The 12,751-nt window shown below is 41.2% G+C and overlaps 1 protein-coding gene across 1 annotated transcript in view; it reads right to left on the bottom strand.

Annotated features, from left to right (window-relative positions):
- LOC133405411 (tyrosine-protein kinase receptor UFO) overlaps positions 1-12,751 on the bottom strand; it is a 36,209-nt gene that overhangs the window by 11,093 nt on the left and 12,365 nt on the right. The window contains exons 7-15 of the mRNA XM_061682315.1: positions 10,659-10,854; positions 5,226-5,365; positions 5,003-5,147; positions 4,222-4,232; positions 4,024-4,030; positions 2,668-2,797; positions 2,277-2,368; positions 1,481-1,576; positions 247-324 (exon numbers count right to left, since the gene is read on the bottom strand). Coding sequence (XP_061538299.1) covers positions 247-324; positions 1,481-1,576; positions 2,277-2,368; positions 2,668-2,797; positions 4,024-4,030; positions 4,222-4,232; positions 5,003-5,147; positions 5,226-5,365; positions 10,659-10,854 — 895 coding nt within the window. The remainder of the gene's footprint in view (positions 1-246; positions 325-1,480; positions 1,577-2,276; positions 2,369-2,667; positions 2,798-4,023; positions 4,031-4,221; positions 4,233-5,002; positions 5,148-5,225; positions 5,366-10,658; positions 10,855-12,751) is intronic.

A 12,751-nucleotide genomic window follows, 5' to 3' on the forward strand; every position in this document is an offset into this window, starting at 1 on the left:
AATATGGGTTGCTGTACATTAATGTGGAAATTAATGAACGTAAATGATTTTAGCAAATGGCTAAATATAAAAAAGAGTGAAAAATTTATAGATTTATAGATAGATAGATAGATAGATGCAAAAAATGGGGGACGCCGACATACAAACATCTGTCAAGAGGTTCCACTTCACCATTTATCAACTATTCGCAGATGGCTTGTGGTGGATTACTGTACATTAATGTGTCCCACTTGTTTCTCCACTCACTCTTCATGGTCTTGACGGCAACTCTGAGAACAGAGTCCTCCTGCGTGAGCTGGCCCTCCATCACAGAGCCGAACTCTCCTGCAGACACCACACAGACACAAAAGCACACAACATACAGTATGACATGCTGTCACGAGGAAGCCTCACAATCACACTGAATCACCGTCATGCTATCGTGCAATATTTCACCACGCTATAAAGTTAGCCACATCGTATTAATTGCTTAAGTAATTTTTACGGAAAACAATAAATTAAACAAACAACAAGTCCAGTTGCCTCGATTCAACCTTTGTGGATTACCATAACCTCGATAACCAACACTTTTTGAAACACAAAGAAAAAACAACATTTTTAGCAAGCACATATTTTCTATTGATTTTGTGACAGTAAGTTCAAAATGACTTGGGAAATTATGCTATTAAGTTATCATATTCCAACAACTCGCCCAGGCATAGTATATCGTTGCGTGCGTGATAATATCAAAAATGTTGTGTCTGTGTCAGGGGTGGGCAAAAGAAGGCCGGGGGACCACATCTAGACCACTCCGCTCTTTAATCCATACCACCAACCATTAAACATAGTGGTGTTTTGAGATACTATTTGTGCTGTGGCCCACGTATAGCACAAAACATTATAGCTAAGTATCAAATCATCTTTCACCGTTGAAATTGAAGAAACTACCATTAATCCATTCCAGGGCCCCCCAAAACACCAAACTTTATTTAAAAAAAAAAAAGTGTTTTCTCCGAAGAAAAATTCCCTCAATAGTATTGTACTGTATAAAAACACACAATACTAACATTGTAACATTGAAAAACTCCACATGACCTGCAAACACAGAAAATGCCAGCACAAAACGAATTGATGGTGGGCGGATGATGTAAGATTTCGCCATCTACCAGTGGGGGCCTGAAGTGCACTTGTATCTCAAATTGTCGCTCTTATCTCAAGACAAGAAAAATAGCACAAGCGCGTATGTAAAAACAAAACGCGTAGGTCAATTCACTCGTATCTCAAGGCGCCACTGTAGTTGGTTAATTGATTTCACGTAGACGGCAAAATAAAAAAGTTTAGTAAAATCAACAATTAACTATCTTTCTGTTATTTGTTTTATAAAATAAGTGATGAATTAATGGGAATACTAAGAATGAAAATAAATTTGACAAATTTTAGATGGGCTGATATTAGATATAATAAGATCACTTGAAGGGTAATTCATTCCAAAGACATGTACCTTCTCCCAGCGTCTTCCCCAGCGTCAACTTGTGTCTGTCCACCATCACGTCTTGGAGCTTCTGCCGCAGCTCGTCACTGATGCCCAGACTGTTCACTGTGCACACACAAAACACAACAGTGTCAAATGACAATATGAACAAATATGTCAAAGCATTAATATGCAGGAATCTGACCGCATTAACGCAAGCATATGCAGTAATCTGAGGCTCTACTTTGTCATGAGACGGGTCCCAACCAGACTTAAGATCTTCATCTGCGGGACTCCTTTTGGGGCGAGCTGGGACTTGTAAACCAGGTCGCCATCATCACTGTCACTGTGTGTGTGTGTTTACAGTTGTGTATCACTGTCTGGAATCATTGAGAGACGTGCTGGAATTCCATTAGTAGTCGCACAAGTTGTTGTTCGACTAGATTCATGCAGATAATAAGCGTACACACTATGGCACAAGACTGGATAAGACCCTAACCCAGGCTCGAAACCCCCATTTGAAATCATGACTCAGGTCTGGAAACCCGAACTGTCTTGAAACCCTAATTTGATCATCTGGAGCTGGTTTACCACTCTATGTCCCTCATGAAATGCTAATCCAGGATGGACACCTTCATTTACTTACTTCACTCACTGAAAGTACTGTTAAATGCATTGTATTGGTCAGGTTGTGTCTGCCAGCGTAAAATCAGTTTGTGGCTCTCAGGTCATCACGCTTAGAAAAGCTACAAAGTTGTGGCTTTTCAGTGTTTGATGCTAGCAGCACATTAGCACCCCAACATTGCGAGGCTGTCAAAAAACTCACGCGTGGCCTCGGTGGTCCTGCGGCTGTACGAGCGCCGCGCTCGGTAGCGGACCACCAGCTCCCCGCTCTGCATCATGGGCTGGAACGCATCACTAAAGAGAACAAAAACATACTTAACACTGACAAAAACAAGAACACATTGAATGACGTAAGGAATTATCTACTAGAAGAACAGGACAATTTGACAACTAGATTTTACTGTAAATATAGCTACCAAATAACAATTTGTGAAATGCTCTTACACAAAAACTGCCTGGAAGAAATACCTCGGCAAAAGAACAAGCATATTTTTCCTTGATTTCAGATCGTTCATCTTGGTTAGATTGGAGTTTTTGCAGTGTACGAGCCAAGCGCGGGTCTGAACGCGGCAGCGAGCGGAGGCCACACGTACCCGAATCGCGTCTCCTTGCGTCGTAGTTTGGCCACGTAGACGGCCATGAGCGCGCCGAGGGCCAAGGCGCCCGTGACGGCCATCACCACGTACCACCAGTGCCACGAGAAGGCCGGCGGAGACGACAGACCTGCGTGGGGGAGGGGGGGGCAGGACGCTTTTCATTTGGCTCATTCAAGTACAAAGCTCACCTTGGCAAAGCAACAATATCAATAAATCTTACCACATTAACGCACCAGTGTGGACATCAGACCATTAAAAGCAACAATGTGTATCAAGCTTACATTAAAACTATGTAGACATCTGAAAAACTTGGTACTAAAAGTCTCACCTCATTCAAGTAATAATTAAGTAATAATTAATGTTTTAATCAGGCCTGATTAAAGCATCCGTATGACCGCATTAAATCGTATGTAGAAAACTGACGTATGGTTTGTAAGCAACAGTATGGCGAAATCTGATCTTATTCAAGCAACTATATGTAAAATAAGATATTGAAGCAAGCGCGAACAGAAATCTGACAATAAAGCAACAATAAACAGAAAGCTGACTTCATAAAAGTAAAAATTCATCGAAATCTCATCTAAAAAAATTGGAAGTACGAATCTTTATTTCATTGTAATTAATAAATTAATAAAATCAATGGAAATGTAAAATGGTATATTGATTTTTTTTGCAATAAATAAATAAACCAACCATACACATTTAAAATGAAGAAAACATTGTTAAAGCTGTATGGATTCTTTTTTTGTTTGACTATTTTTTTTTATTTCCAATAAATCAATGACACTAATGAATAAAAAAGATTAAAAAATAAACATGTAAAACAGTTCAATAAAATTGAACTGCAAAATTGAATAGCGTCGTTTATAATTGAATTATAAATAATTAAATAATTTAAGATTACTTTTTTTCATTTGAGAAATTTTTTTATTTGCAATAAATCTATTGACCAATTTAATGATATCAATGAATCCATTCAAATATGAATAAATACAACAAATTGAATGCAACAACTTTACAGAACTCATTCGTGTAAATGCTTGATGGGTTGGGCCGGATTAAAGAATGGAGCGCGGACCGTACTTTGGCCACCCTTGTACTAAATAAAGCCTCCTCAGTCCTTCCGCTTTATCTCGCACTCTGCCGCTTTGTATCATCTGTCTGGCTCCATTAGACTAAGCAAACAGAGATGGCGAACGCTATAAATATTTACGAAGCGTCGTCCAGGTTCACCCCTGCACAACTTCGCCTCTCTTTTCTTCTCTTCATCCCCTTTTTCTCCCGGAGACACAAGGAAGGAAGGAAGAAGGAAGAAAGGGAAATCTGTCACCGGGTTTGTGGGTCATCACTCACCTCGGAACTCTGTGAATGAGAGAAAAAACAAAAAACACAAAAAAAGCAATGACTTTATTTCAGCTGCTCACAACTAACACTGATATAACTATAACTATATTTATTTACACTATGGCGCGTAGACAGTATCCTGTAATTTAAAAGTTAATGTTCAATGTACATAGGAGTATTAAAAAAAAAATTGCATTCAATTTAGACTTGACTGATTTCTTTCAAACAATAAGCCCAGAACAAAATAATAATGGAAAATAATTATAATTAGTTAATCATGCTGTTATCATTTATACCATTTTTATAATTGTTAATTATCTTCCCAATTGCCCCCAAAATTCGTAGAGGAAGTCTTTTCATTGGACTTTATAGGATTATGTATAAATCTGAAACAGTAAGTAGAGGTCTGACTTTAAAGCACCAGTATGTAGAAATCTGATCTTATTAAAGCAAAAATATGTAGAAATCCTACCTCATAAAGCACGAGTATGTCGAAATTTGACATTAAAAGAAAAAATATGTAGACATTTGACTATTAAAGTGAAAGTATGTAGAATTCTGACCAAAAGACACAAAATGTAGAAATCTGGCAACAGTGTGTAAAAATATAACCTCATTAGTATCAGTATGTGGTATCTGATCTCATTAAAGCAACAAGAAGTAGAAGACTAAAGGACGCCATTAAGTCAACAGGATGTAGAAATCTGACCCCACTAAAGTAGCAATATGTAGAAATATGACCTTGTTAAAGCAGTAGTATGTATAGAAACCGTTAAAGCAAAACTCTCTGTCTAAATCTGACCCCATTAGAGCACCAATATGTAGATATCCACCTCTTTAAAATAACAATATGTAGGAATCTCTCCTTATCAAAGCAAGAGTATGTATTTAGATGAAGCAGTATGTTCAAATCTGCCCTCATTAATGGAACAATATGTTAAAATACGATCTCATTAAAGCAACAGTATGTCGTTTTGATTTTTCTCACCAGGAGAGACGAGCGTCACAGTCTGCGTAGGGCTCCAGGGTCCTCGACCCGCTCCCGTGTACGCGCACACCCTGAAGGTCACGTTGGTGAGGGGTAGGGACAGGTTGATTGACAGCTCCGTGCCCAGGCCGGCACCCAGGACAAACTGTCCACAAGAGACGAGTCAAAGACACCATTTTGGACCTCTTTGATGCCGTGCGTGCGGATGTGTGCGTTTGCGTACCCGCTTCATTGACGGCGTGCTCAACTCCACCGAGTAGCCGAGAAGGTCTCCATGCAGCTTCCCCGGAGGCTCCTCCCACACCAGAAGCACCCCGGTGTCGTTCCTCACTGCCGTCACGTTGGCGGGCGGGTTCTCAGGTACTGAAACACACAGCGCAAACACACATAACAACAAACAAACAAACGACAATCGTCGTACTTGACACACGATTGGAGACACGATGTTCCCGAAAGATCAGCTTGTTTGTCATTGGACAACGATAATTAGTCCTGCCCAGAGCCGACAATCCTAATTTGTGTTCCACTGCGCTCCTAACAAACTGCCACACACAACAAGCTTTTTTTGGTTTTTGTACCACCGCAGCGCCACCTGCAGGTTCTGGAACCAATTCATCGGAACCAAGCAAGCAACACATGAATTTACAAATCGACTCCGCCCATCCATCCGTTCTCTGAACTGCTAATCCTCACAACAAACAAACAACGCGTACTCACGGACAAAGTCATTCACAAATTTAAGATTTTTGCTTTTGCATAAGCATAAGTCACGAACTAAGTGATCAAACTAGATAGCAAACCAACCAATTAAATTTAAGAAAACCTACGAACTGTATGTGTGTATGTACCTGTACGTGTGTTTTTATGTATATGTGTGTATGCGTGTATATGTGCGCATGTACGTTAATGTGCATTTGTTTGTGTGTATGTGTATGTTTGTGAATCTGTGTGTTTGTTTGTTATGTGCTTTTGTGCATATTTTTGTGACCGTGTGAGTTAGTGTGCGCGCTTGTGTGTTACGGAGTGAGGCAGTCTGGGAAACGTGGTCCAGGCCGAGGGTGATCGTCATCCGGAAGTGTTTGGCGTTTTGATTGTTTCCACATGCGCTGGCCTCTGGCTCAGCAGCCAAAACAAGTCGAGCGCCCCTCCCTCTCTCCCTCCATCCCTCCGTCCCTCCCAGCTTTTCTTCACTCCTTTCCATCTCGCTGTGGCCGAGCCTCATTTCTTTTATCCGAGGGACGTTCAAGTGAACAAAGCTGTTCATTGTTCCAACAACAACTTTGCAAAGACATGAAGAAAGGCGAGTGCAGCCTCCCCCCAAACAAAGTGTGTCATGTTTTCCATCAGTGCTCTTGGAGTCATTTCCAGCACAGTTGCGGTTAGCTGTGTATCCTCTCAGTGGAAAAACAACACATATGTACGACTACTGTTGAACACAGTAAAGGCGGCGCTGTCGTGTGTGTGTGTGTGTGTGTGTATGTGTGTGCGTGTGTTTCTTGTCTTGGAAAAAGGTCACACCGAGGTCAAATTGCTGGGAGACTCCGAAAATAAACCAAGTGCTCCCACGGCAGGTCCAACGTTCACGTCAGCTTTATTACTCTAAGAAGCGCCACGTGTGATCGTTTTGATTGCAAGCCCAGAGGTGTAACCGTGGCAACTAGTGTCACTTACAAACAAGTTGGATGGGAAAATGTCAACTATAGTTGTGTCACATTAGGACACACACACACACAAGCGTGTAATGTGAGTATATTGTGATATCCTACACAAGAACTGGACCCAAAAAAGTTTGTTGGAACCAGGGACATTTTTCCAAGGACCCCCTTATAATACTGACGTCCATTAAATATAACTATCACGTTAAAATGTTGCCTATGTTATGATCAAACTGTTGTATTTTTTCAAGAAATAAATGTCTTTAAAAGAACAAAGATGTTTTGTCGGGGAAAAAGTGTAATCTTACAAAAATAAGGTCGTACTTTTCCAATAACAATTTTTAATATTATGCTATTTATCAGTCAAATATTTCAATAAGTACTGGTAAATTTCAAAAGTACAACTTTATTAGCATAACATTAAGCCTTTTATTTTAGAAAATACACCTCTCTAAAAATTAAGACTATATTCTTGAAACATAGTTTTTGTTGTAAAAAAAAAAAACAAAATAGGACTTTATTCCTGTAATCATACAAATTTTGTTCTAAAACAAAACAACCTTTATTCTTGCAGGGATGTTAGATTCGTGAAATGTCAGATCTTTTAATGCTTCATTATTAATAATAATAATAATAAAAGTACATCATTATGAATTGACAGATAAAGGGACAAAACAACAAAAACAACATTGACAGACCAAATAAAAATAAACAGAATAAATAGTGGGTTTTTTTTTCGTTTGTTTTTTTGCTCTGATACGAAATGAATGTTTGGAAAAGACATTACAAAATGAAAGCGGTGCTGTTGTGTGTGTGTGTGTGTGTGTGTTCGCACGCGCACGTGTTCTTAGCTGTTGCATTTTTTTATAAAACAAATCACACGTTAACCATTTATTTTGAAGGGTAATGTAAGATGGATTTTCAATGCTATTAAGTGTTTTTTTGATCATATTTTGTGTTTATATGTACTGTGGAAACTATTGCAGGCAATGTTGAGCATTATGGGTTTTTTTCTTCGTTGTACACAAAAGATGAATCCTTTTAAAAGTCTCTTGGGGCTGAAAATGGCTGTTCCAGTCCCACTGGACACACCCCACTTCTATTCTCTCCTTTGGGTGGTGGTGGGTTGTTGTGGAAAAAAGTAGTAAAAGGTTCCTCTGAGTATCCCCCCCCCCCCCAACACACACACACACACACACACACACACACCTCCCCTTTCCCCTACTTGCCTCCCACTCCCACCAACAAGGCTCTTTCATGTGTTTTCTTTCTGTTTTCCCACAGTGCTTTGCTACATGTGAGCTCATGTGAGGTCAAAGCCAAAAATGAGGGAAATGAAACATGAAGGCAGAGAGACACAGAGATGGAGAAAAGGAGAGAGAGGCTGGACTGCTTTTTGAGAATTCCTCGGCGGTGCCGTTGGTGGCGTCTGAAGGAGGCCAGTCAACTCAACAAGTGGTTAAGACAAATAACAGAGAGCAGGAGGAAAATGTTTGCTTCTGGATGACACTTTTGAAAAGAGGACAGTCGAGCACATTGTTGCCCAATGAGAAACACATGCGGCACATTTGGGGGAGTTTTACCACGATTTCAGCAGCAAAGGAGGTGGCACGCACCTTGCGATCAATTCATTCAATCAGTCAGAGGTTTGACTAGAGCCCTGGAGCTTAATTGTTCATTTCATTCAAAGATTTCGGTAATTGTATATGCTTTCAACTTGGCCAAACAAGGCAACAGTGAAAATCAAGAGACGTTCTGCTCTGATATGGAATAGTCATCCCTGAATGTTGAGTGGAAGTGGCGACAAGAAATATCGTTTACTATACACCCATTGACATTGCCTCCCACATGGCAGATTGTTGTAAAACTCGACAAGTGTCCCATCACTTTTGTCCGCATTTGCCCCTTCTGTAGTTTTGTGGACATACGTCCCATTATTTTTGTCTGTATTTGCCACTTCGCGTGTCCCAGTGCTTTTGTCTTAAATGTGTTACTTCCTATAGTATTAGTAGACCTGCATCCCATTACTCTTGTCCATGTGTGTCTCTTTCTGTAGTTTTCGAAGCATGAGCCCCAGACTTTCTGTAATTGTAGTGGTTTCTCCATGTACCCTATGACTTTTTGTCCTTACTTGTCACTTCCTGTACTTCAGTGAACACAAATCCCAGTACCTGTGTCCAACATTTTCAAGTATTGTAATATTAGCAGGCGCGTACCCCATGGCTTTTGTCCATATTTGTCTATTTGTCACCACCTGTAGTCAGTGGCATTACTTTTGTCCATATTTTTTACTTCCTATAATTTAGTGGAAATACACCTCGTTACTTTTGCCCATATCTGTCACTTCCTCATATTTTCCCCCATGTTTGTACTTGTGCATCTCGTCAACAAGTGTCCCAGTGCTTCTGTCCATATTGGTCACTTCCTATGACTTGAGTGGAGTTGACACAAGTCACATTTTCTTTCATCCAGATTTGTTACTTCCTGTGATTTTACTGAACATGCGTTTCATTCCTTTTGTCCGTCACTTCCTCTTTGGAGTGATATTTTTGTCTGTATTTGTAACTTCCTGTCATTTTAATGGACACATGTCCAATTAAGTCCACATTTGTTATCTCGTAACATGTCAGTACTTTAGTCCTTATTTTGTCTCAGTGTACATACACTTATGTTCCAGTACTTTTGCCCACACATCATTTCCAGCTTTTGTGTACACGTGTGCCTGTATTTTGTGTCTAGATTTAGTTTTAGTGAACACATACTACAGCACTTGTGTTCATATTTGTATTGTGTGTCTGCCCAACGAAAACCCCATGTAGCGTGCAGAGAGGTTTGACAAAGACGTAATGCGCGAGGGCCTTCGGAGAGCGTGGACCTTTTCAAATTTGGTGTCACTGAAACAAAATAACCTACCTTGGCTCTCTGTGACCTTCCTGAAAAATTGAACAAAAAGGGGGAACGCAAAGTGAAAAAACCTTTTGCATTTTCCTGTGAAAAGGAACAAAAGACATGATTGCTGAAGAAGTGAAACTCGACAGGTTTTTTGTGGCACAAGCATCTCAGTTGCAAGTTCTAGGCAGCATCACTTCTCCTTTCTCTCTTTTTTTTGTCATGGAAAGCACCGATCATCACTCCCTCGCCTCCCTCGCTCACTCGTCCCGCCTCTGTTTCCGTTCGCAGTGCATTCTAGGAGCTGGCATGGAAAAATACCGTCTTGGTTTGAATGCAAACACGAGGTCCAAACAGTCGTCTTTCATGGGCAGCAATGTTTCTGTGACCACCGTTCTTACATTTTCAATGCCGCACTGTCCATAAACACACCGCGTTGTGTTCGAGGACTGTGGGACAGAAAGCAACGACTCACTATAACTACACCCCGGACAAGCTCATTGGATTTATTAGCCATCAATCTCTTTCCTATTCTGCTTAACCTGTGCTGGAGCCTATCACGGTTGAGGTCAGGCGAGAGCAGGTTATGCCCTGGACTGGTCGCCAGTCAATCACAGGGCACATAGAGACAGACAAACATTCACAATCACATTCACACCATCAGTGAGAGGGAAAGTGTCCAATGACCTTCGTCCTCACTTGTCACTCTGTAATTTTAATGGATATCTGTCCCATTACCTTTGTCTATTTATGTCACTTCACATGACCCCTATTCATCCAAGTGGAGACTGAGGGCAAGCTGAAGACAACTGAGCGCTGCAGCCAAGTGGAGACTGTGCAGTAAGGTAAGCTAACAGGAAAGGAGACAAACTTATCCAATTGGAGACTGAGGGTAAGCAAAAACAAAAAAGAAACTGGCACGTTTGAGCCAAATAGAGACTATGGAGTGGACTAAGCTGACCGGTCTCATAAATTTGACTTCTCAGCATGTGGATATTGACCACGACAAAGACAAATTTAATCCAACTGGACACTGAGGACAAGCAAGAAACCGCATGACTGCAGCAAAGTCGACACTGTGCAGTAGGGTAAGCTAACGTTAGCTAACTCACCTCCTTCCGCCGTTCGCATCTCCACCCAGGACGTCCACTGCGACGGCCCCTGGCTGCTGTGACAAGCCACCCTGGCGGCGTAGCGGCTGTGGGGCTCCAGCTCCTCCACCAGGTACTCGGGCGGAGGGACGTTCACATCGCGGTTGTGGATCATCTCGTCCGGACCTCTGGAGAAGGTCTCGTCCCAATGTTTGACCTGGAAGAGTCCACAAAGATGATGCAGTTTTTCAACACAAGGACCCGGCTGGGTTCAAATGTTTGCAAGACAGCTCAGATCACATGTCTCCTCTGTCACCTTTTTACCAGTCACATTTCCAACTCATTAATGAATTTTCAGCAGTGCCAGAACCCGATTATACGAGCACTTCTATGTGTCATCAGTTATTTGACTTTTTACTGAAGTGTGTGTGCTTGATGCTTTTCTTGATGACATTTTTTTTTTTTTATGTGTCTTTCTGAGTACACAAGCAAACATCCTGACTGCTGCCTCTGCGCAATTTCTGCGGTGCTTGCTGTGGTCCACTTGGACCACTCCAACCGTATGCAACTTCCCCGCCGTGGCTTTGGAGGACAGAAGTGGTGGAAGTCAGCATTTTGTGTATGTGCATGTCCACTCACTCGAGTTTACACAAGTTAGCGTAAGTTAGGAGGCGTCTCCACCCCTCGGCTAAGCTACGTGTGTCATTCCTGACCTCGTGAGTCACGTCCAGGCTGCAAACAAGCGTTTAATCTCATTGACTCACTGCACATTCCCCCTCATATGTCTCACACATCATTCCTGATGCCTTTTCCTGTTTTTAAGACTTTTTTTTTGGCACTTTTATTCTGACTCATACGGAGCCCCAGACATGACAAGGGGAAAATAGTTTTATTTTTTATATATAAAATGCGCACACAATGCTAATTTGTAGCTGTGGCTCTGTACTGGACAGTTGGGTACACAAACTGAGCGCACCTTATCTACAAACGGTAAGGTAGAGGACATCAAGTATTGCAGTTTCTAGAAAAGGTGCGCTTCATTTGCTCATATAGATCTCCAAGTTGTTCATGGAAATGCTATTAAAGCAAAAAAAAAAAAAAAACGGTATTTTGTGTGTACATTGTATTTATTTCATGACCACAAATTGAGTATACAGCAATATACAATGGGAACAGTATTTAGGGACCAAGCCCTGCTGCGAATAGCAAAAAACTGCAAGAAACTGACACCCCCCAGAAATCTTTTTAAAATCGCCTATATTAAACATTTAAACTGTAAATATACCAAAAAAACGGTTATACAAGAGCAGTTCTATATAATTTCAAAATCACATTTACATTTACAAATAAATCTCTGACAGATTGTTTCATTTAAAAACAAATAAAATCCATCCATCCATCCTTCTCCTCACTAGGGTCGCGGGCGCCCTGGAGCCTATCCCAGCTGTCATCGGGCAGGAGGCGGGGTACACCCTGAACTGGTTGCCAGCCGATCGCAGGGCACATACAAACAAACAACCATTCGCACTCACATTCACACCTACAGGCAATTTAGAGTCTTCAATCAACCTACCACACATGTTTTTGGGATGTGGGAGGAAACCGGAGTGCCCGGAGAAAACCCACGCAGGCACGGGGAGAACATTCAAACTCCACACTGGCGGGGCCGGGGATTGAACCCGGTGCTCAGAACTGTGAGGCAGACGCTCTAACCAGTCGTCCACCGTGCCGCCAACAAATAAAATACATTTTTTTAAAAAGAAAAAAAAGAAAAAGAAATTGCACCCAAAGGGCACGAGCATTCACAAGACCACCAACCTCCCCTAACAACCCAGGCTAAACTTTACACCTCCCCAACATACGTTTCAACTCCCATTCAAGATGGATCATTTCACGATACAGTCCTTCCTTGAGACCAATTACTGTCCTGATTTCTTATTTAGTCAGGGCTTGGGCAGCATTTTTCATAATAATAATAAAAATAATATTAAATGTATCATATTGTGCCTTTCATGAAGCCCATGATCTTTTCATAGGTTTAATAATATATTTTCTCAGCAAATGGCAAAGGTGGATTTGAGTGTAGTAAATCGCAAATATGTGGGGGATTACTG

This window comes from Phycodurus eques, chromosome 7 (assembly GCF_024500275.1).
Source record: "Phycodurus eques isolate BA_2022a chromosome 7, UOR_Pequ_1.1, whole genome shotgun sequence".
Taxonomy (NCBI): Eukaryota; Metazoa; Chordata; class Actinopteri; order Syngnathiformes; family Syngnathidae; genus Phycodurus; species Phycodurus eques.